This window comes from Canis lupus, chromosome 12 (assembly GCF_048164855.1).
Source record: "Canis lupus baileyi chromosome 12, mCanLup2.hap1, whole genome shotgun sequence".
In the NCBI taxonomy this organism is placed as follows: domain Eukaryota; kingdom Metazoa; phylum Chordata; class Mammalia; order Carnivora; family Canidae; genus Canis; species Canis lupus.
Genome location: NC_132849.1, coordinates 2,905,039 through 2,929,892, shown reverse-complemented (window position 1 = coordinate 2,929,892; position 24,854 = coordinate 2,905,039). Strand labels below are relative to the sequence as shown.

The 24,854-nt window shown below is 46.6% G+C and overlaps 1 protein-coding gene and 1 long non-coding RNA gene across 6 annotated transcripts in view; one reads left to right on the top strand and one right to left on the bottom strand.

The window, feature by feature from the left end:
• LOC140600616 (uncharacterized) overlaps positions 1–24,854 on the top strand; it is a 487,558-nt gene that overhangs the window by 140,588 nt on the left and 322,116 nt on the right. The gene's annotated exons all lie outside the window — the stretch shown is intronic.
• Positions 19,868–24,854, bottom strand: part of MAGI3 (membrane associated guanylate kinase, WW and PDZ domain containing 3) — a 236,323-nt gene continuing 231,336 nt past the window's right edge. For all 5 annotated transcript variants that reach the window (XM_072769095.1, XM_072769091.1, XM_072769092.1 and 2 more), the window contains one exon: positions 19,868–24,734. Coding sequence is in view for 4 of the 5 variants with exons in the window: in XM_072769091.1 (XP_072625192.1) it covers positions 23,590–24,734 (1,145 nt within the window). In the remaining variant the exon portion in view is untranslated. The remainder of the gene's footprint in view (positions 24,735–24,854) is intronic.

The window sequence follows — 24,854 nt, the reverse complement described above, 5'->3', positions numbered from 1 at the left end:
GCAGTCCCCTTGTTGACAGGGCTCCCAAGCACAGGAAACAAGGTTTACCTTTGCCCAAGCCCACAGGTGTTTATTTTTCCTGAGGCAGGCTGCTTGCTAAGACATTGTGCTAATCACTTCCTTCTTGACATTATCCCATCCTCATCTCTAATGAAGAACCTTGGCCCCCTGTGTATTCATTTCCAGCCTTCTGCTATTTTTTTCAAACTAGGCTCGCCCTGGAAGCCATTCAGATCCAATGTCTCAGAGTAATATCCTCTGCTTTAAAACTATGGGCCCTCAACTTTATGGTCAACTAATATTCAACAAATCAGGAAAGACTACCCACTGGAAAAAAGGACAGTCCCTTCAATAAATGGTGCTGGAAAATTGGACAGCCACGTGCAGAAGACTGACACTAGACCATTCTCTTGCACCATACACAAAGATAAACTCAAAATGGATGAAAGATCTAAATGTGAGACAAGAATCCATCAAAATCCTAGAGGAGAACACAGGCAACACCCTTTTTGAACTTGGCCACAGCAACTTCTTGCAAGATACATCTATGAAGGCAAGAGAAACAAAAGCAAAAATGAACTACTGGGACTTAAGATAAAAAGCTTCTGCACAGCAAAAGAAACAGTCAACAAAACTAAAAGACAACCTGCAGAATGGGAGAAGATATTTGCAAATGACATATCAGATAAAGGGCTGGTCTCCATGATCTATAAAGAACTTATTAAACTCATCACCCAAGAAACAAACAATCCAATCATGAGATTGGCAAAAGATATGAACAGAAATTTCTCCAAAGAAGACATAGACATGGCCAACAAGCACATGAGAAAATGCTCCGCATCACTTGCCATCAGGGAAATACAAATCAAAACTACAATGAGATACCACCTCACACCAGTGAGAATGGGGAAAATTAACAAGGCAGGAAACCACAAATGTTGGAGAGGATGTGGAGAAAGGGGAACCCTCTTGCCCTGTTGGTGGGAATGTGAACTGGTGCAGCCACTCTGGAAAACTGTGTGGAGGTTCCTCAAAGAGTTAAAACTAGAGCTGCCCTAAGACCCAGCAGTTGCACTGTTGGGGATTTACCCCAAAGATACAGATGCAGTGAAGAGCTGAGACACCTGCACTCCAATGTTTCTAGCAGCAATGTCTACAATAGCCAAACTGTGGAAGGAGCCTCGGTGTCCAACGAAAGACGAATGGATAAAGAAGATGTGGTTTATGTATACAATGGAATATTACTCAGCCATTAGAAAGAACACATACCCACCATTTGCTTCAACGTGGATAGAACTGGAGGGTATTGGGCAGCCCCGGTGGCACAGCGGTTTGGCGCCGCCTGCAGCTCAGGGCCTGATCCTGGAAACCCGCATAGAGTCCCACATCAGGCTCCCTGCATGGAGCCTGCTCCTCCCTCTGCCTGTGTCTCTGCCTCTCTCTCTCTAGCTGTGTCTCTATGAGTAAATAAATAAAATCTTAAAAAAAAAAAAAAAAGAACTGGAGGGTATTATGCTGAGTGAAGAAACTCAATCGGAGGACAAACATTATATGGTCTCATTCATTCAGGGAATATAAAAAATAATGAAAGGGATTAAAGGGGAAAGGAGAGAAAATGAGTAGGAAATATCAGAGGGTGAAAGAACATAAGAACATAAGACACCTAACTCTTAAAAAAAAAAAAAAAGAGACACCTAACTCTGGGAAACAAACAAAGGGTAGTGGAAGGAGAGGTGGACAGGGGGGATGGGGTGACTGGATGACGGGCACTGAGGGGGGCACTTGACGGGATGAGCACTGGGTGTTATACTGTACGTTGGCAAATCAAACTCCAATAAAAAATAAAAATAAAAAAAGAAGACTTACAAATAGCTAACAGACACATGAAAAAATGTTCCTCATCACTTGCCAACAGGGAAATACAAATCAAAACCACGATAAAAAAAAAAAAAGAAAAAAAACAAAAACAAAACCACAATGAGATCCCACCTCACAGCAGTAGAATGGGTAAAATGAACAAGGCAGGAAACAATCAATGTTGGGAGGATGTAGAGAAAGGGGAACCCTCTAACACTGTTGGTGAGAACACATGCTGATCTAGCCACTCTGGAAAATGCTATGGAGATATATATATATATATATATATATATATATATATATGGAATATTATAGAATATTAAATATCAAATATTTATAAATATTATATTCACATTATAATTATATTATAAATATAAATATAAAATATTACATAATATTAAAAAAACAGAAGTGATTTAAGGTTGACAGATTGGTTCTTCCAACTGATGATGTGTTTGGCAATGGTCCTTGGAGCAGTATTCCTTAAAAAAGCTCTTTCTACACTGAAAAGGTCCTGGAGCAGACTACACATGTGTGAAGTCTTCTTTTTTTTTTTTAAGATTTTATTTATTCATGACAGACACAGACAGAGAGAGGCAGAGACACAGGCAGAGGGAGAAGCAGGCTCCATGCAGGAAGCCTGATGTGGGACTCGATCCCGGGTCCCCAAGATCATGCCTTGGGCTGAAGGTGGCACTAAACCACTGAGCAACCCAGGGATGCCCTGTCTGCTCTTCAGAATGAAGACATCTCTTGTCAGCCAGGGGAGGGAGACCACGTGGCTACTAATCACAGCATGCAAAACAGCAGGACAAGAACCGAGCACTCAGAGGCAGAAGGGGGAGTTTTCCTTTAGGCTATCACTTTTTGCTCTCATACAGCACCAGAATGGGAACCTGCAACTAACACTAGGTGCTGGGTGTGTGAGGACAACTGTATTATCCCCTGAATGGGAACAACCCTAGCTAGGAAAAACAGTAAGACAATGGGAATGGCTTCAAGGAAAACCAAAGTTCTCCATTTCAAATGAAAATAAAAGTTATCTGGGAGTAAGATGTCTAACTTCATCTCCCCTTGCCCCAGAAATGAGGCAAGCTCCTTTCCAAAGCCTCTGGCCAAACCCATGCACAAACCTTTGGAGTTCTTTCAAATGCCAACATTGAACTGAAGCCAAATTACAAAGGGCCCTGTGGCATGACTTATCTCACAGTCAGGGGCTCTGTCAGTTTCCCCAGTTTAAAACAGAAAATATTGCACTCAGAATACTGGCACTCAATGGCCTCCAAGAAGAACCTCCTCAGAAAAAAAAAAAAAAAAAAAAAGAGAGAGAGAGCAAGGATGAATATTTATGCATGGAAGCAAGGTTCTTTACTGGTTACAAGGAGGAAAAAGTTCTACATTTCAAATGAAATGGAATAAATCTGAGATGGATATGTCTAAATTTCTCCTGCCCCAGCAATGACACCAGCACCCTTCCAAATCCTCTGGCCCAGCCTACACACATTCTCTGTTGGGTACCTTTAAATGCTCTAGGTTTCATGATGTCCACAGAGTTCTGAAACTCAAAGTGAAGGGGCGCTGTGGTCCAAGGTATCCCATAGTCCCAAGAACTCTGCCAGACTCCCTAGATTAAAGCAGAAAATATGGTTCTGAGGCACTTCTTTGGAATGACCCCTAGGTTGAATTTTGTTTGAAAAAACAACAACAACAAAAAAATGAGAATGGACACACAAAGGCCCAACATGCTTCACAGAGATGAGAATGAGAGAATACTGAGAATTAAGTGACTTGGAAAATGTCCTAAAAATTTGGCTGTTTTAGGAATAAGAAATTCCACTGTGCTTGCTCAAAGGGAAACTTCCACTGGATACACCTGGGAAATGAGTAAAGAAAAGGTCTGCATTCCTTTTTTCTCTTTTTTTTTTTTTAATCTTTGGAGACAGAGAAAGAGAGAGTGAGCAAAAGCAAGCATACACACGATGGAGAAGGGGCAGAGGGAGAGAGAGAATCTTAAGCAAGCTCTAGGGTCAGCACGAAGCCCTATGTGTGGCTGGATCTCAGAACCATGACATCGTAACCTGAGCCAAAATCAAGAGTCAGATGCTTCATCAACTGAGCCACACAGGTGCCCCAAGGTGCCTTCATTCTTTCTTTAGAAAAAGAATCTTCTTACATGGAATTTTTCTTGCACTTCCATCAGTGGATAGAGACAGCAGTGATTCAGAGGTACCAGGCTGGATCTCCCAGCTAATGATCAAATGTTCAGAACTGGTACTTGGAGCATTCTATTTCTGCACTGAACAGGTCCTGGAGCATAGTAGGCATCCACGGTCCATCTGTTCTTCAGAATGAAGGTACCAAAATTAACCAGGAGAGTGAGGCAAGCCAGATACTCATCTGTGTGCATCCTCAGTTGGCCAAGAATCAAGTGCTCAGGGACAGAAGGGCAAATATTGCCTTCATATATCAGATGCAGATTATTTTATCTGAGCACAGGTCCAGAGTGCGAACTCACCACCAGACCCTGGGTTCTGTGTGAGTTAAAACATGAGGGTTCCTGAAGATGACCCAAGACCTTGTTAGGGAAACAGCGAGGACATGGGAATTACTACAACGAGTTCCAAAGTTCTACAGGTTGAGTGGTGGAATGGGATAAATCATTCAGGAAGATAGCTCCCTTTGTTTCCATTTGTGCCAAAAAGGAGGCCAGCTCCCTCCCAAAACCTCTGCCTGAGCCTACACACAAACATTCTCTGCTGGGCACCTTCAAGTTCCCTAGTCCTTCTGATGTCCACATCCTTCTGAAGCCAAATTTTGAGGGACCCTCTTGTGCAACCTATCCCACAGTCCCACAGAGTCAACTGGACTCCTCAGTTGAAATCAGAGGACATGGCTCTAAGACGCTGGCTATGAATGTGGAAAATGCAGTTACTAGCACATTCTCCTAGCAAGCTGGCCATCTCAGGAACAAGAAACACCAGTGGGGTTTGGCTAAAGGAAACCCCCATTTGGGGTGCCTGGGTGCCTCAGTGGTTGAGCATCTGCCTTCGGCTCAGGTGATGATCCCAGGATCAAATCCCTCATCAGGCTCCCTGCAAGGAGCCTGCTTCTGCCTTTGCCTGTGTCTCTCATGAATAAATAAATAAATCTAGAAAGAAAGAAAGAAAGAAAGAAAGAAAGAAAGAAAGAAAGAAAGAAAGAAAGAAAGAAAGAAAGAAGGAAGGAAGGAAGGAAGGAAGGAAGGAAGGAAGGAAGGAAGGAAGGAAGGAAGGAAGAAACTCCCATTAGCAACACCTAGAAGCTCTGTCAGCAAGATGCCTACAATATTCTTTCACTTACAGAGATAAAGCTTTCAGCCTTGGCTCTTTTTCCCTGCAATTCCCATCAGTAGATAAAGGCAACAGGGGTTCAGTGGTAGTCAGTCGACGGGTGCTTGTGAGTAATGTGCAAGTCCTTGGAACTGGGGTTTGGGGCAGTATTCCTTGAAAGGGCTCTTTCTGTGTTGACCAGGTCCCAGAGCATACTTGACATGTGTGAACCTCCTGCTTTTCAGAATGCAGGCATCTAGGTCAGTGAGGGGTGGTAAGCAAGCTGGCTGCCCATCACTATGTTTGCCAAGCTGGGTAAGCAGCAAGCCCTCAGGGACAGCATAACCCCTTTGGGGGAGGGAAAAGGGGGAAGAGTTCAGGCACTGAATCACCTGCTTTGCCCAGGACCACAGTGGGAACTCACCAGCAATCCCTGGGGGTTCCTGTGTCAGTCAGAGCCCCATTGCCTTGAAATAGAAACCAAGAACTGCTTAGAAATATAGCAAGGGGTTGGAAATGGCCGCAGGACCAAAGTTCTACATTTCTAATAGGAATGAAATGAGTCTGGGAATGAAATGTCTCCATTTGTTTCTCTTGCCCCAGAAATGAGGTGCCCCAGCACCCTCTTAAAACCTCTTTCCCAGCCTACACACAACCATGCTCTGCTGGGCACCTTCAAAAGCCCTAGGCCTCCCAACATCCACAGACTTCTGGGACCAAACATTGAGGGGCCCAGTAACCATACTTATCTCACAGTCCAAAGGATTTCACCAGGCTCCCTGGTTTAAAGCAGATGAATCTGTTTTGAGAAATTGGCTCATTCTTTCTCCAAAGGTGAAACTAGCTTTTAAAAGAGAGCCAGGGGCAGCACGGGTGGCTCAGCGGTTTAGCACCTGCCTTTGGCCCAGGACATGATCTTGGAGACCGGGGATGGAGTCCCGAGGCGGCTCCCTGCACGGGGCCTGCTTCACCCTCTGCCCGTGTCTCTGCCTCTCTCATGAATAAATAAAATCTTTAAAAAAAGAGAGAGCGAGCCAAACATTGGAAATGGATACACAAAATGTTAAACATCTTCAGGAGTGGTAAAAGAGGAATAAAGTTGAGAATGGAGTTGTGGGCGACCACGGACTAGCTGGAGTAACTGAACCAAACCAGGCCCGGACTTGCGTCCCTCATTCACTCAAAAGGCTCGAGAGCCTAAAGGGTGAATAGTTGGTAGATGCTTGAGAAAGGGCTTGAGCAGTGGTTCTCAGGCTCGCTTGTACATGATCACCCACATAGCACAATAGACACAACTTATTCTGACCTGGGCATAAATGTAAGTAAGGGTCTGTAAGTCCTTGCTGGTCTGTTTACCACACCTAATATTCCTTTGAAGTGTGCACATCTGGAGCAACAAGCTTATCTATTTACCAAGGTCTTCTGGCGCCAGTGGGTCTGTCTTGCGTGCTGAGAAAGGGGAACCTTGGAGGGTTTCACAAACATGCTAAGAACAGATACTTCTTTGTCTTCGTTTTGCTTATGCTATATAATGTTGTAGAACCTTGAATAAAGCTGGCACTGCTTGGACATCATCCACTGTGTCCCTCCTGTCCCCATCTCTTTACTTTTCTTTTATTTTCCTCATCCCCATATCCTCAGGACCCTGATCTTGTTGCTGCAGCGCGCACAACATGGAGTGACAAGCACAATCTCATAACAAGATGGTCTTGATGGATCAGTGCCAGAAGCATCTGCAGTGTCTCTACAGCCTCTACTGTCTCTGCCCCTTTCCACCAGCCTCTCCCGAGGGAGGTAGAAGCTATCTCCAGGAGGGGAGGGGCCGTGGGGATGCTACACAGGTAACTGGGAGCAACACGCGTTCCTTGAGCGCAGCTTCCCACTACCCTCTCCCATAAAGGCCTTAGAACACACGTCAAAAGAAAGTGTGGAGGATGGAGATCAAGGCGGTCTACTTCACCCTGAGAAACCACCGTTCCCTGAAGGCAGGTTCTGACAAGCCTCTCACGGAAGGGACTCAGAACCTACGTCCACGGCAGGCTGGAGGCCCCGTGGAAATGCACAGTTCATAACTGCAAGAAACAGCATTCCTTGAAGGCAGCTGTCAGCTTGCCTCTAGGAAGGGAGCTTGACTCTCTCTCTCTCTCTCTCTCTCTCTCTCTCTCTCTCTCTCTCTCTCTCTCGACAGTAGGTGGCGGAGGCGCACTAGAAGGGAGCTGTACTTCCCTCAGAAAGAAGCATTCCCGGAATGCAGCTTGCAACTAGCTTCTCACCCAAGGGAGTTAGGACCCATCTCAGCAGGAGGCGCAATGGAAAGGCCCTGTCTAAACTCCGACGATGGGTCCTTCCTCCTTTGCGGTTTCCTCCAGCCTCTCACATGCTGCTCAAGAACCTCTCTGGGGGGATCCCTGGGTGGCCCAGCGGTTTAGCACCGACTTGGGCCCAGGGCGTGATCCTGGAGTCCTGGGATCGAGTCCCACGTCGGGCTCCCTGCATGGAGCCTGCATCTCCCTCTGCCTGTGTCTCTGCCTCTCTCTCTCTCTCTCTCTCTCTCTCTCTCTCGTGTGTGTGTGTGTGTGTGTGTGTGTGTGTGTCTCATGCATAGATAAATAAAATCCTAAAAAAAAGAAAAAGAACCTAACAGTAGGTGTGGGGACGCAATGGAAACGCACCGGGCTCAACTCTCAGAAACAAGCACTTCTTGAATGCAGCCTTCAACTAGCCTCTCACATACGGTTCATCAGGAAAGCCCCGACTTTTGGGGAGGACCCGATGCTGGGCTCCCTTGGGGAGACACTCTGGTCTTCGTTTCGGTTGGTTTGTTGCGCAGCTTTCGGTATCTTTGCACGAACCCGGCCCTGTTCTGATTGGTCATGGTAAACCACGGATGGATGGATCCAGAACCTGGTCAGGCTACCTGGCAACTGGGGGTGTTTTCATCAAATGGAGAGATCGGAACATCGGGTCTTTCGTGACCTCTCCACAAACAGGAGTGAGACCGAGGCTAGAGTTTGTTGGCGTCTTGTTTGTGTCTACGTGTCCCTATGTGTCCTAGGGGAGAGGTTTCCTCCACCTGCGGATGCCACTGCTAACATCCCATTGCACAGGGACTCTAGCTCGTGAGCTGGAAGGCAGGCGCGGGTAAACCGCGGGCACCGTGCGGCTCAGAGAGATAAAGACGAGCCCCAAAGCTTTACAAGTTCCCATGATCTGAGATGAAATGTCCCACATTCGGGACACCTGGGTGCTCAGCGGTTGAGCCTGTGCCTTTGGCTCAGGGCGAGGTCCCGGGAACCTGGGATCTAGTCCCACATCGTGGAGACCCCTTCTCCCTCTGCCTGTGTCTCGACCTCTCCCTGTCTCTCATGAATAAATAAAGAAATCATTAAAAGAAAAAAACCAAAAACTTTAAATCGGCCTCAGGCCTTGCGGGAGGCTCCCCTGTAGCTCCCCCCCCCACCCCGTTCCCCCCCCCCCACCTTCCCCTCCACCTCCCCCCACTTTTCCGCAGGCCTCCCGGGCTGCAGTGGTCAACCCCTCTGCCATCCCCGGTGCCCCCAGCGCCATCGCCCCCCCACCTCCCCACCCCCAGCGAGGAGCCAAACCCACCCCAAGCCATGGGGCCACCTCCTTCTGAGGTTCACATTGGAGTGCCCCCCAGATCACCAGGCAGGAAGGGGCCCCAGGGCTCCCCTGGACTTCAGACTTTCCCACGGGAGCCTGACAGTGAGAGTGGGGAACACATCCACTGACGTTGTAGCGGACACAGGGGCGACATATATGGTTTTCAAGCCAATGCAAGGCTGTTGGTTTATTTTAAATGCACGTGTCCTTGGAGCAATCAATGTCACACGTCACACAGTTAACCAGCATTCTCCCTCCCCCCCCCCCCCCGCCCCCTCCGGTTGTAAAATCTCTTGATTTTCAGTTCTGTCTGCCTTACAAGCCCTTGGGGGGTGCTGGCTCCGCCTCAGTCTGGGAGCCTGGAATGCTGGTGACCCACATAGACCCCTCCGCCACCTTTATACGAAGAAACCACGGTTGCCCTCTTGTCACGTGTCACACAACAGGCACAGAAACCACAATGAGAACTACTCCCACCCTGGCTCCACCGGACCGCACCGACCAGACGCTGGAGGGTTCCAGGCCCCAGGGGGGGCCCTGCTCAACCCCGCTGTTACCCCAACGGATTAGTTAAGTTGTACCTGCTGTGATTTGTCCACAGAAACTGCTTAAGATGGTCCATTTTGTCTGCCTCGCAGACCACTCACTGTTGAGGTAAAACAAGAGAAAAAGCGTTTACAGGTAAACACTTACAATAGCTTCCAAAATCTTTGGTGACCTGAGACTTCGAAGTTGGACTAGGTTAACTGGTACATTGGGTTGAATTCATCGGATACCTGCGTCTTTTCAACAGAAGGTAAAATACTAACACCGTGAATCACTAAGACACCCAAGGTGGTTTTTGTTTTGTTTCCTTGTGTTTTCCTTCCTCCCTCCCCTTTTCTTCCCCTCCCCCTTTTTTCTTTTGATCTTTTGTCTTATTCAGGAAAACTGCAGATACCTGCGTGTGTTAGTATACATGTCTCATGCTTTCTTGAAAATTGTCTTACACACACACACGCACACACACACACACAGAAACTGTGTTTCTAAAAACTATGACATGTTTTCATACATTTGCCAATCTAAAGGATTCTGGTACAATAGACGGTGTGCCCGTGGTTCCTACTGACTTTTCACCAGAGACTGAGGTTTCTGGGAGTTAACAGTCTGCCCCGTGGGGGACGCCTGGGTGGCTCAGCAGTTGAGCACCTGCCTTTGGCTCACCTTTGGCTCAGGGCGTGATCCTGGGGGTCTGGGATAGAGTCCCACATCCAGCTCCTTGTGGGGAGCCTGCTTCTGCCTAGGTCTCTGGCCCTTTCTCTCTCTCTCTCCGCCTCTCATGAATAATTAAACAAAAATCTTAAAAAAAAATAGAGAGAAAGAAAGGTTCTCTCTTTCTCCCTCCCTCCCCCCTTCCCCTTCACACATTCCACATGGAATCGAGACTGCTGGAAAACGATAAGGAAAACAACTCCGTGTGTGAGAAGGTAGGAGATGTGTAGGAGAAGAGGCACAGGGCATGAGAATACATTTTTTGTTGAGGGAAAAGAAAAAAATGTCTTAAAATGAGCCTGGCTATTTTTTAAAAAATTTTATTTATTTATTCGCGAGAGACACAGAGAGAGGCAGAGACACAGGCAGAGGGAGAAGCAGGCTCCCTGCAGGGAGCCCGACCTGGGACTCCATCCCTCAACTCCGGATCATGCCCTGAGCCTAAGGCAGAGGCCCAACCGCTGAGCCACACAGGCCTCCCAGAGCCTGGCTTTTCAGGGAAAGAAAACTTAAGACTGACTCTGAATTACAAAAGGACATTGCAGAAGGGGTTTCTGAAGGAGACTTTCTGAAAAGAAATTGTGAAAAAGAAATTTCTCTTGTTTTACCTCAACAGTGAGTGGTCTGCGAGGCAGACAAAATGGACCATCTTAAGCAGTTTCTGTGGACAAATCACAGCAGGTACAACTTAACTAATCCGTTGGGGTAACAGCGGGGTTGAGCAGGGCCCCCCCTGGGGCCTGGAACCCTCCAGCGTCTGGTCGGTGCGGTCCGGTGGAGCCAGGGTGGGAGTAGTTCTCATTGTGGTTTCTGTGCCTGTTGTGTGACACGTGACAAGAGGGCAACCGTGGTTTCTTCGTATAAAGGTGGCGGAGGGGTCTATGTGGGTCACCAGCATTCCAGGCTCCCAGACTGAGGCGGAGCCAGCACCCCCCAAGGGCTTGTAAGGCAGACAGAACTGAAAATCAAGAGATTTTACAACCGGAGGGGGCGGGGGGCGGGGGGGGAGGGAGAATGCTGGTTAACTGTGTGACGTGTGACATTGATTGCTCCAAGGACACGTGCATTTAAAATAAACCAACAGCCTTGCATTGGCTTGAAAACCATATATGTCGCCCCTGTGTCCGCTACAACGTCAGTGGATGTGTTCCCCACTCTCACTGTCAGGCTCCCGTGGGAAAGTCTGAAGTCCAGGGGAGCCCTGGGGCCCCTTCCTGCCTGGTGATCTGGGGGGCACTCCAATGTGAACCTCAGAAGGAGGTGGCCCCATGGCTTGGGGTGGGTTTGGCTCCTCGCTGGGGGTGGGGAGGTGGGGGGGCGATGGCGCTGGGGGCACCGGGGATGGCAGAGGGGTTGACCACTGCAGCCCGGGAGGCCTGCGGAAAAGTGGGGGGAGGTGGAGGGGAAGGTGGGGGGGGGGGAACGGGGTGGGGGGGGAGCTACAGGGGAGCCTCCCGCAAGGCCTGAGGCCGATTTAAAGTTTTTGGTTTTTTTCTTTTAATGATTTCTTTATTTATTCATGAGAGACAGGGAGAGGTCGAGACACAGGCAGAGGGAGAAGGGGTCTCCACGATGTGGGACTAGATCCCAGGTTCCCGGGACCTCGCCCTGAGCCAAAGGCACAGGCTCAACCGCTGAGCACCCAGGTGTCCCGAATGTGGGACATTTCATCTCAGATCATGGGAACTTGTAAAGCTTTGGGGCTCGTCTTTATCTCTCTGAGCCGCACGGTGCCCGCGGTTTACCCGCGCCTGCCTTCCAGCTCACGAGCTAGAGTCCCTGTGCAATGGGATGTTAGCAGTGGCATCCGCAGGTGGAGGAAACCTCTCCCCTAGGACACATAGGGACACGTAGACACAAACAAGACGCCAACAAACTCTAGCCTCGGTCTCACTCCTGTTTGTGGAGAGGTCACGAAAGACCCGATGTTCCGATCTCTCCATTTGATGAAAACACCCCCAGTTGCCAGGTAGCCTGACCAGGTTCTGGATCCATCCATCCGTGGTTTACCATGACCAATCAGAACAGGGCCGGGTTCGTGCAAAGATACCGAAAGCTGCGCAACAAACCAACCGAAACGAAGACCAGAGTGTCTCCCCAAGGGAGCCCAGCATCGGGTCCTCCCCAAAAGTCGGGGCTTTCCTGATGAACCGTATGTGAGAGGCTAGTTGAAGGCTGCATTCAAGAAGTGCTTGTTTCTGAGAGTTGAGCCCGGTGCGTTTCCATTGCGTCCCCACACCTACTGTTAGGTTCTTTTTCTTTTTTTTAGGATTTTATTTATCTATGCATGAGACACACACACACACACACACACACACGAGAGAGAGAGAGAGAGAGAGAGAGAGAGAGAGAGAGAGGCAGAGACACAGGCAGAGGGAGATGCAGGCTCCATGCAGGGAGCCCGACGTGGGACTCGATCCCAGGACTCCAGGATCACGCCCTGGGCCCAAGTCGGTGCTAAACCGCTGGGCCACCCAGGGATCCCCCCAGAGAGGTTCTTGAGCAGCATGTGAGAGGCTGGAGGAAACCGCAAAGGAGGAAGGACCCATCGTCGGAGTTTAGACAGGGCCTTTCCATTGCGCCTCCTGCTGAGATGGGTCCTAACTCCCTTGGGTGAGAAGCTAGTTGCAAGCTGCATTCCGGGAATGCTTCTTTCTGAGGGAAGTACAGCTCCCTTCTAGTGCGCCTCCGCCACCTACTGTCGAGAGAGAGAGAGAGAGAGAGAGAGAGAGAGAGAGAGAGAGAGAGAGAGTCAAGCTCCCTTCCTAGAGGCAAGCTGACAGCTGCCTTCAAGGAATGCTGTTTCTTGCAGTTATGAACTGTGCATTTCCACGGGGCCTCCAGCCTGCCGTGGACGTAGGTTCTGAGTCCCTTCCGTGAGAGGCTTGTCAGAACCTGCCTTCAGGGAACGGTGGTTTCTCAGGGTGAAGTAGACCGCCTTGATCTCCATCCTCCACACTTTCTTTTGACGTGTGTTCTAAGGCCTTTATGGGAGAGGGTAGTGGGAAGCTGCGCTCAAGGAACGCGTGTTGCTCCCAGTTACCTGTGTAGCATCCCCACGGCCCCTCCCCTCCTGGAGATAGCTTCTACCTCCCTCGGGAGAGGCTGGTGGAAAGCGGCCGCGCAGGAATGCTTATGTCTCAGAGTTCAGTCCAGCACCTTCCAGGCACCTCCTCACCTTCATTGGAGCTAGGTTCTGACTCCCAGTGGTGAGAGTGTGGTTGAAAGCCACATAAGGAATGTTTCTTTCTGAGACTGGAGCACAAGGCCTTTCCACTGACCTCTGCCCCTACTGCGGACACAGGTTCTAACTCCCTTATGGTAGAGGCTTGTCAGAAGCTGTCTTCAATGAATGCTTGTTTCTCAAAGTCGACGGCATTTCCCTCAATCCTCCACAGGTTCTTTCCTTATAGGTTCTAATGACTTTAGGTGAGAGGGTTGTGGAAAGCTACGTTCAAATAACGGCAGTTGCTCACAGTGAACTATATAGGATAGCCTTGGCCTCTCCACACCTGTGTCTTCCATCTTCCTTAGTTCGGAGGCTAGTGGCAAGTTGCAGCACTGGAACGCTTGTGTCTCAGAGTTCGGTCCAGAGCATTTCCATGGCACATCCACGTCTAGAGTGGAGCTAGGTTCTAACTCCCATTGGTGAGAGGCTGGTTGAAAGCTGCGTTCAAGGAATGCTTCTTTCTGAGAGTTGTGCACAGGGCCTTTCCATTGGGCCTCCACCCCTACTGTGGACTTAGGTTCTAACTCCCTTATGTGAGAGGCTTGTCAGAAACTGCCTTCAAGGAACACTTGTTTCTCGGAGTTAGGTTTATGGATTGGGTCAGGGGTAGGTAGGTTTTGGGTAAGAGCAGAGTTTCTGATAAGAGTAGTTGTAGGAGTAGGGGTAGTTATTGCAGTAGGAGTAGATGTAAGGGTAGGGCTAGTGTAGCTGTAAGAGCAGGGATATGAGTAGGGGCAGACTTAGTGATAGGCTTAGGGTTAGGTTTAGGTATACAGGCATGTGTAGGGGCAGGGTTAGACAGGATGAGAGGTTGGTGTAGAGTTACAGGTAGGGTTAGGGGAAGGTGTAGGGTAGGGTGTACAAGTTGGGATAGAGGTACAGGTAGGGCTTTTGTTAGTTGTATGGGTAAGGCTAGCGGTAGTTGTACAGGTAAATGTAGTCTTTGGGCTAGTGGTAGGGTGAGTTTTTAGGAAGATGTGTGGGTTGTGGTAGGGGCAAGAGTAGATAAAGATGTAGGGGTAGGTATAGCTGAAGAAATGGGGTATGTGGAGGGGTAGTGTTAGGGGGAGGTGTAGGGGTAGGAGTAGGAATAGGGATAGGTATAGGGGTAAGCGGTAAGGATAGGTTAAGGTGTAGGGATAGGGCTAAGATGAGTATAAGTATGTATAGGAGTAGGGGTAGAGTTAGGGTTAGGGGTAGGGTTAGCAGTTGGGTTTCAGCTATAAGTAGAGGTAAGGGTAGGAGTAAGAAATAGTGTAGCAGCAATGGTAAGGGTAGGGGTAGGATTAGCTTTAGTGGTAGGGGTAGGGATAGGCTTCGGAGTAGTCGTAGGTGTTGGGGGAGAGTTGAGTTAGGTGTAGAGTAAGGGTTAGGTGTAGGTTTCAGGTTAAGTGTAGCTGTAGGTTTAGGGGCAGGGCTTGGAGTAGGATTAGGGTTAGGTGTATGGGTAGGGGTAGGGGTAGGTTAAGCTGTAGGGGTAGGAGTGAGGTTACAGGCAGGGCTATGCATAGTGCTAAGGTAGGAGTAAGGATGTGTGTAGGAAAAGGGGTAGGGGTAGTGGTAGGTGTAGGGTTAGGGATAGCTTTATGCATTGGTTTGCGGGAGGTGTAGGGGAAGAGTTAGCTGTAAGAGGACCTACTACTACAGAGTTCTGGGGAGAAGTAACAGTGGGGTAAGGGTAGTTTTAGGAGTAGGTGTAGAGTTAGGTGTAGGGTTGGGTGTCGGTGTAGGGTTAGAGATGGGGTAGAGGGAGCAGTAGGTGTACGAGTATGGGTAGAGTTAGGGGTAGGGTTGGAGTAGGGTTAGGGGTACAGCTAGCAGTTGGGTTTGAGGTAGGAGTAGATGTAAGAGTAGGAGTAAGGAATAATGTAGCAGTAAGGATAAAGGTAGGGACAGGGGTAGGATTAGCTTTAGGGGTGGGGTAGAGGTAGGTTTAGGGATAAGTTTCAGGGTAGTCATAGATGTTGGGGGAGAGTTGAGTTAGGTGTAGGGGTAGGAGTAGCGTTAGGGTTAAGGATAGGGGTGGGTTTTGGAAGTAGGAGTAAGGGTAAGGTGGTAGGTAGGGATAGTATTTGGGATGGGGTAGTTGTAGGGTTAGGGTTAGCGTTAGTTGTAGTGGTAGGTTTACGGTAGGGTAGGGTTAGGGTTAAGGCTAAGGGATGAAGTAATGGGGTAATCTTAGGGGTAGGGATATCTATTAGTGTAGTGGTATGGGTGGGGTTAGGGAAAGGGATGTGGGTCATGTTAGGGATTGGGGTAGGAGTAGGGGAGGGGTATGTGGTGGGGTAGGGGTAGGGGAAGTTGTAGGGGTAGTGTTATGGTAGGGTTATGGTTAGGGAAGGCTTTGTGAAGGGTTATGAAGGGGGTTGGAATGGAGTTAGTGTGTTGGATAGGGGTAGGGATAGGGTTACCTATAGGAGTATTTGTAGGGATAGGCATTGGTTTGGTGTAGGGGTAGGTATAATGGTATGGGTATTAGTAGGGGAAAGGGTAGGTATAGGGTTAGGAGTATGTGTAGGGCTAAGTGTATAGTTAGGTATGAGTTAGGGGTTGTGTTTGGAGTACGTTAGGGCTAGGGGTAAGGTTATGTTTAGGGTTTGGTGTAGGAGTAGGGTTAGGTTTAGGTGTTAGGGTAAGGGTAGTCATAGGGATACATGTAGGGGTAGGGATAGTGGTATGGTTAGTGAAAGGGGTAGGATTAGGGTTAGGCATAGGGGTAGCGGTGGTTTTAGTGGTAGGGGTATGGCTACGTTTAAGTGTAGGGGAAGGGATAGTGTAGGGTTATGGTTAGAAGTAGTTGTAGAGTTTGAGCAATGGGTATGGGAAATGGTAGGGTTTGGGTTATGTCTAATGATAGACATAAGGATAAGGTTAGGGGTAAGTTGAGAGTTAGGGATAGGGTTTGGAGTACCATTAGGGGTAGGAGTAGGGTTAGGTTTAGGGTTAGGGGTAGGAGTAGGTTTAGGGGCAGTTGGGGTAAGTGTAGTCATAGGGTTACCTTTAGGGGTACAGGTAGGGGTATGCTAGTGGTAAGAGTAGAATTCGGTTAAAGTGTAGGGGTAGTTTTAGGGGTACAAGTATGGCTAGATTTATGGGTAGGGGAAGGGGCAGTGTAGGGTTATGGGTAGAAATAGTTGTAGAGTTAAAGCTGTGGGCATGAGAGGTGGTAGGTTTAGGGGTAGGGATGGGGTAGAGTAGGTATAGGGGTAAGGTTGGGGTAGGTGTAGTACTAGGGATAGGAGGATGATAGGGTTGATATAGGGTTAGGGTTAGGATTAGTTATAGGGTTATTGGTAAGGGTAGGCTTAGGGATATGTGCAGGGTTAGAGGTAGGTATGTGAAGGAGGAGGGGCACAGGTAGGGGGTATGGGTAGAGGTATTGTTAGGGATAGTCTAGGGTTAGAGGTAGTGGCAGGTGTTAGGGGTAGGGCTATGTGTAGTTAGAGAAAGGGTTAGGGTGAGGGATAGGTTTACAGGTGGGTTAGAGGTATGGCTAAGGGTAGAAGTAGAGGTATGTGTAGGGTTCGGGATAGGAATAGAGGTTGGGGTATGGTGATGGGCAGGGTTAGGGGAAAGTATAGGTGTAGTGTTAGGAGTAGGGGGTTGGGCAGGGGTAGGGGTAGATGGTGGATTAGCTGTAGTAGTAGGTGTGGGGACAGGGTTATGGGTAGGGTTAGTGGTATGAAAAGAACAGTATAGTTAGGGGTAGGGATAGTTGTAGGAATAGGGTTAAGTTTAGGGATGGGGAAAGGATAGGGATAGGGTTAGGTGTAGGGATACTGGTAGTAGCAGAGTTAGTGGTAGGCCTCAGGTTATGTGTAGGGGTAGTTTTAAGGATATGGTAGGGGTAGGAGTAGGTTTAGGCGTAGGTGTAGGATTAGGGTTAGTGTTAGTTATAAGGGTAGGGATAGGGTTAGGTGTACGGCTAGGGTTAGAGTTAGGGGAAGTGGAAGGCAAGGTGTAGGTGTAGTGGCAGGGGTAGGGATTGGAAAGAGTAGGGGTAGTGGTATGTTAGGGTTAGGAAAAGGTAGATGTAAGAATCGGGTGGAGGTAGGTGTAGGGTTAGGGTAGGTTTAAGGGTATGGATAGGGATATGGGTATGGATAGTTTAGGTGTAGTGGTATGCGTAGGTGTAGGAGTGCTTTTGTTGTGGTGTAGGGATAGGATTATTGCTCAGCGTATGGGTAGGCATAGAGATAGTGATAAGTGTATGTTAGGTTAGGAGTTTGAGGGTGAATGTGTAGGGGTTGGGTTATGGGTAGGCATAGGGCTAGGGGTTGGAGTAGGGTTAGGAGTAGGGGTAGAGTACAGGTAGTGGTTGGGGTACGAGTAAGATTAGGGGTATGGGTAGGGTTAGGGGTAGCATTAGAGGTAGGTGCAGTGATAGAGGTAGCCTAGGTGTAGGGTAGGGTATTGTAGTGGTAAGGTCTTATAGGTAGGGGTACTGGTAGGGGTAGTAGAAGGGTTAAGAGTAGAGCTAGGGATATTGTTAGGTGTAGGGTGTCGGGGAAGTGTAGGGTTAGTGATAAGTATAAAGGTAGGGATGGGTGTAGAGGTAGGAGTACATAGGGATACTGTTAGGGTTAGGCATAGAGTAGGGTTTAAGGGTAGGAGTAGGGTTATGGTGAAAGGCAGGTTTAGGAGTAGGGTTAGGGTTAGCAGTAAGGGTAGAGTTAGGTATAGGTTAAGGTGTAGCAGTAGGGCAAGGGTTAGGCGTAGACGTGGGACAAAAGGTATAAGTATGTATAGGAATAGGGTTAGGGGTGGGGTAGGGTTGAGGTAGGGCTAGCAGTTGGGTTAGAGGTAGGAGTAGAGGTAAGGGGAGGAGTAAGGAATAGTGTAGCAGTAAGTGTTAACAGTAGGGGTAGGGGTCGGATTAGCTTTAGGTCAGGTGTCAGTGTATAAGTATGTTTAGGTGTAGGGGTCAGGGTAGTAGTAGGTGTTGAGGGAGGGTTTGGTGTGATGTAGAGGTAAGGTTAGGAGTAGGTTTTGGGTTACATGTAGCTGTTGGTGTAGGGGCAGGGGTAAGGCTAGGTGTACATGTAGGGGCAAAGGTAGGGGTAGGCTTAGTTTTAGGGTTCAGTGTACAAGTATGGGGGGCCTAGGCATAGTGTTGTTTCCAGTGTGGCTCTTCTGTATCTTTAGTGGTGGGAGAGAGGTTTTGCTAGTCTTCAGGTCATTCTTAACTCTATGTAGTTGCAGCCTTGGTGTGTCCATGGGAGGAAGGGACGATCTTCCTACTCTGCAGCTTCCACTGATTTTTTGCCTACTTGATTCTGGTCCCTCCCTACTGGAGTGTAATCTCCTTAAGGCAGGGACTCTTCGTCTACCCCTTAGATTCCCCAGAATGCAAAACAGTACCTGATCCCATAATAGGTCCTCAATATAAATGTACAGAATGAATGAGTGGACCTCAAATAACATTCATGCAACTTTTTTTTTGTTAGGATGGAAGAGTTGCAACTTCCTTCCTACTCTCAGTGCTTCATTTATCTCTGTATAATTTCTAGGAACTTGGGCTTTTTTTTTTTTTTTTTTTTTAAGACTTTATTTTAGAGAGAGTGCATGACTGGGCCAAGGAGGAGGGAGAGGGACAAGCAGACTCCACACTGAGCGGAGAGCCTGATGCAGGGCTTGACCCCATGACCCTGAGCTGAAATCAAGTCGGATGCTCAACTGACTGAGCCACCACCCTGGCACCCCATAATTTGGGATTTTGTTTTGGTCCCAGAAATTGGAGATAAACTTCAGTGGTATTTAGCTGTTACCGAGAAACTAAACTATTGTGTAAAAACAGGGCTAGATTAGATCAGACATTTATTTTTATTTTTTTATATATTTATTTTTTATTGGTGTTAAATTTGCCAACATATAGAATAACACCCAGTGCTCATCCCGTCAAGTGCCCCCCCTCAGTGCCCGTCACCCAGTCACCCCAACCCCCCACCTACCTCCCTTTCTCATTCATACATTTAAATGGAATGATAATAATAACTATAGAAGGCTAAGAGAAATAGCTGTTTACTTAATTTGTATCAGGAAAAACTATCCCTCTTAAAATTGCTATGGAGGTAAAAACAGAAATTTCCTAAATATGTACATTACAGCTAATGTGTAATATAAGCCAAATACTTCATATAGTTGAAGAACCAAATACTTGCCTAACTGACCCATGTTTCTTGGTTTTCAGAGACATGTAGAAAAATCCTAAATACCACAATGCCTCACAGGGTATAAGCTTATGGGTCTTTGAATTTTTGGTTCACTGTATTTATAAGTAAGTGGTCTTGTGCTCTGTAAAAATAATAGTCTTCCAAATTAATTACATTCACTTTTGAAATTTTTTAGATCTACTCACTCATAGTAGGCCAAGTGGGTCTGACTCCCAATGTGGCACATGGTTTGGGATTATGGAGAAATTCATTAAAGTTAATCTCATGTATACATGTATTGACTAGTTTAATCATTTAAAGTAATCTTTTGCTTCTTGCAGTTATTGGTGCCCATCCTGAATAATCAAGTTTGGATTTCACAAATGTGCAGTAATTCCATACTTTCCTGCAGCATGCCTGAGTGTATAAACTGTAATAAGGGATTATTCAAGGTAACAAACGATTGTTGTTTATTAAGGACAAAATAAGCCTCTTGATTTGTGTACTTGCTAATAATAGTTCTGCTTGACTTTAATGCAAACACTGTAAAATAGACAAATTCTCAGGATTCTCTGTTAAAATTTAGATGTTTAGGCTAGCTAAAGCATTCGGCTATGCTTTTATATTTTTAATGTCTCTGAGAATGACTCAGAGTTTAGTGGTTAGAATCACACTCTTAACACAGGCTCTCTTGCATAGCAACAATGAAAACAGATCCAAGTTAGTGGCTCTCTTCCACTAATAGTTAACTAAAGCAAAGACTACAGGTTTCATATCATAATTAGGGCATGCTTTAAAGAAAATCATTGTATTGCTGATAAACCTTAATAGCGTGACCAGTAAGGAGCTGCCTAAATAAATAAATCTGTGGGAATCCCTGGTGGCTCAGTGGTTTAGTGCCTGCCTTTGGCACAGGGTGTGATCCTGGAGTCCCGGGATCAAGTCCCACATCAGGCTCCCTGCATGGAGCCTGCTTCTCCCTCTGCCTGTGTCTCTGCCTCTCTCTGTGTCTCTCGTGAATAAATAAATAAAATCTTTAAAAAAAAATCTGTTATTGTTTAACACATAGAGATAGCTCTTAGGCATTGGAGCACTCCACGATGATGTAAAAAGTTCCTCTGATGTATCCTTCATACCATAGTGTAACATCACATTTTGTGCAAAAGTCCGTGTTTATACCAACATTCTATGGAGCAATCTATGGACTAAGCTTCAGCTTAAACACATCTTTGTGGAGGTCATTAGACTGTTAACTGTTAGTTTAATTTGAATATACCTTGCTTTTTAAAAACCATATTCTCTTTAATTGCCGGGCATACTAAACACGAAATTCTTCATTTGTGCATGTGTTTAAAAGCATTTGGTTTTTTCTACACGGGAATGGCTATTTAAAGGGGGGAAAAAAACCCAAGATATTTTCATGTAGAAATAAAAAGCCAAATGCTTTTGTGTCTGAGACTTCTGAAATAGTTGACCCTGTTCAACAGCTACTCGGTCTTAAAATTTGATGTAATTAGGATCTCAGTCTCTCAAGACAATGCGGTAGCATCCCAGAATTTCGTGAGAAGGTGCACTGTCCACCCAAACAATTTTGCTGCCACTTCTACAGCTTTTGCTATGACATGTGTCTCCACTGTGGGGTTTGGGAACCTGGGGTTTGATTTTATTTTTAATGTGAATTCATGCAAGGGTAGGAATTTATTTTTACCTGCAAGGGCAGAAGAACCATGGTTGCGAAATAGGTTTTGAGCATTAATCATACCAAAAAGTAAATGAAATCTAAGTCAAAACACTTCATTCTGAAAGTAAGTGTAACCTATAGTAAATGAAATGATTTACTGTTGAAATGACATAGTCTGATGAAAAAGAGTTTTGTGACCTTACAGGAAACTAGACTTCGACTACTCTATCCATTAGAAAGGTCTAATCACTGAATTTCCAATAAGACAAGTCCTTTTCTCTCCTGACAGTGTAAGAAAAGAGTTTGGGGTGTAGCAAATTACTTTTGCAAAGCTATTTTCTTTACAATGAACAAGCATAATGATAATTAACTCAAACCAATTTCAAGGTGTGCATACTGATAAAAGGAAGCTATACAGGTACAGTCATCATTATGAGTCTTCCTGACTGTATGATTTTGAAAGGTTGTCACTTGGAGGAACAGAATCTATTTAAGGAGTCACACTATAATATGAATTAGCTCCACAAGGAGAAAGCAACATTAAATAAACCTGACAGTAAAAGAAATGCAGGCTGTAAACAGTTTTTTGTTTTTGTTTTTTTAATATCTATATAAAAAATAACGAGCGATTTACAGATCTTTCTCTAATCAGAACCTCAAGTGTATATATAAAGGTACTGTACAATATATAAACATTTACAACCAGTACATCCATATTTTGCTTAGCATTCCAAGGCCACATTGCTACATCACTATAATCAGTACAGTGACAGATTACTTAGAAAGAAAAGAGCCACATCAGACTGACAACATATGACATCAAAGTTATGTCACAGTTAACAATAAAAATAGGATTTTTATCACTAATTGTGGACTATAGGGAAAATAAATCATTTCTGTGGTGATAAATTCTTAGCATGTTATCAAGCCTCCTAATTTTTCTCTATTCAAGTAGTTACAATAGGTGGGTAAATATAGTTCTGGATGAAAGGGGATTTCAGAATCTCACTCTGGGAAGCATGTCTCAGCTACAAGGGCAGCTTCGGTTGTTACATTAAAGACTTTCACAGTCGGACTCTGAGAGGACAGGGCCTGGATGTAACATGTTTCACAGGAACAAGATGAACCCAAATGACAGAACAGGTGTGTTCAAATACTCCATAAAATGGTTTCGTTCCAAGATTGTTTCTTTATTCATAGTGGCTGCTTCGGGAGCTGGAAAAACCTGGATCTCTTTTATGGAGTTAAAACCAGTCTCTACCTCCCAACAAACATCTTTATTTAGATCTTTTAAAAAGAACTCCGAAAATGTGTACAAGCTCTAAGCAGATGTTTAGTCTCCCTTTCTTGTTTTTCAAATAAGTTAATGTAGATAGAAATTAAAATGAAATACGATCTAGCAAGTGCTATCTACCGCCGTGCCACGTCTGCCCTCCTGACCTGTCTGTCCTGAGCACGTGTGCTGCCTCTAAACACCCAAACTTGTACAGCTGCTGCCAGAAGCGCTGGTCCGTCAGCTGGCAATGGGCTGTGAAACTGTTTTGTGACCACGGTCCTCGCAGTCTGTATGCTATTTGGACTCCTCACATAGGCACCATGTAGTAACGACTAAGGAATGAGTACTAGGAGGTCCAACCCAAATAGCCAGAAATAGAAACCTGGTAGCTTTTCCTTGACACAGCAGTAGGCAATATTTCCGCATGCTTCTTTCTGGTTTCATAATGAAATAACCGAAGTGAAAGGGTGACCTGAGATGCTAAGACCACATCAGGGTTGGACACGATAGCAAGAGGGGAACTCTTCATTGCCTAAAGCACTAGCTCATTTTGATCATCCAATTGTAATATTTTAAGTTACTTGAAATACCTGATCCAGCTGAATTTAAGAACCCTACGGAAGTGTCGCTATTTGACCACATTTTGTTTTTCTTTTCAGTAGTGATGTTTCGGAGTATCATTTTTAAAACTGGGCCTGGGCCATCACCAGTAGCTGTTAGAAGAGGCAGCTGCCATCATTAATGACGGGCTAACAATCCCTTCCTCTGCAAGGACGCAAATGTGTCTCTCTGTAAACATGCAGCATGCTATTGAGAATATCAACTTCCAAGCCAAACCTAGTTTTTTCATTACCGTGGAAATCGCTGAGTGAGATGGATAAAACAGACATGATACAGTAGATAACTTGGCACAGATATAAAGTGAGTTGTGACCACACTGTGCAGATCAGCGTGTGTCACTTGGTGGGACACTCACGAAGATGGGCTGGGTGCAGGGCAGGGCAGCCAGCTGGGGGACAGTGGGGTCTCAGCGATCCTGGAGGCCCTTCATGCAGCCAGGGTCACTTGATGCTCAAATTAAAATGTGTGTGTGTCAGATTTCCTGAAAAAAAAAAAAAAATGACTGTGTGTGTGTGTGTGTCTTTTTGGAGAATGACACTTCTTGGTAAGAAGAGATTACAGCTTGTTTCTCTGTTTTATACCGAAGGTCATAGCCGTTTCTCGGCCACACCCGTAGTGCCTGCGGCTTTATTTGCACTTGGCACCTTCCAGGGCCCTGGAGTTATGGGTGTTTTCTTAACAGGAGACGTGCTCTCAGGCCGGACCCCTCCACTCTCCCTCGTTTTATCAGCTGCCTCCTGTTCTCTCCCTTGGGGAGCTTTGGCTTTGTTTAAAACCATCCTTTCTTCAGGGTCCTGCTTCCGCTTCTTGTCTGGTATTTTGGCATTCTCTCCCATCTTCTCTTTGCTGGAACTTGTCTCTCCAGAGGTCGCCTTCCTCCCTTTCTCCCCATCAGGTAATACTTTACTAGCAGTGGGACTAGGCTTTTTGGACGGAAGAGACTTTTCATCCATTCTCTTGCTTTTTGTCTCTGGAGACCTGGTTCTGTTTTTTCCAGGCAGGCTCTGCTTTGTGTCTTTCCTGACAACACCTGATTCTTCTTTGCCCTCGGAGGTCTGCTCCGCACCATCCCCAGCACGGCCCCCTCCTCTCTGCCCATCACACCCTAATAGTCTGGCTTCAGCGTTCGCTCGGCCTCTGCTCCCTTCAGTCCTTGGCTGCTTCTTGGGGCTTGCAGATCGTCCTCTGCTTCTTTTGCAGTGCTCCTGCCCAGACTCTGCCCTGGCGCCCATCTGACCTCCTTTCCGGTCACCTTTCCTGGGGCTGAGTGATCGATTCCTGGGACTGAGTGATCGATCCCTGGGTCTCCTTGGGGGGTCAGCTGTTAGAGGAGTGGGAAGCTTGTCTGGACGTTCTTCCACATGTCGGAGGGCAGGCTTCCTGGGACTAGCAGATCGGCCTCTTGGTGTAACATCGTTTTCTACTCGGAGGAGGTTTTTCTTGTCACTCTGCCCATGAGTGCTGCTGGGTGGATCCCTTTTATTCACATTTTTCTGGAGAAAAGAGGGCTGCTTTTTATCAGACTGATTTTCATTGAAAGTGCTTTTCTTTTCAGGCACGCCGTCCTTTAATTCCTCTGTCTTTTCATATATCTGAGCTCTTGTTAAAGACTCTTCCACTCCTGGCACGGGAGATGCCTCAAAGACGGAAGGACAATGTGAAGATGGGGGACATGGTGGCTGCTCATCATAAATCACATTTGAAGACGAAGGATTAGTAACATCCCAATCACCTACAAAAAGGGATTTGGGTGGAACATTATTAAATTTTAGAATTACAAACAGGAACAATAAGTTCTGAACTGTGACAAGCTATTTGAATTGTACTAACTGCTTAAACAGCCTTATATATG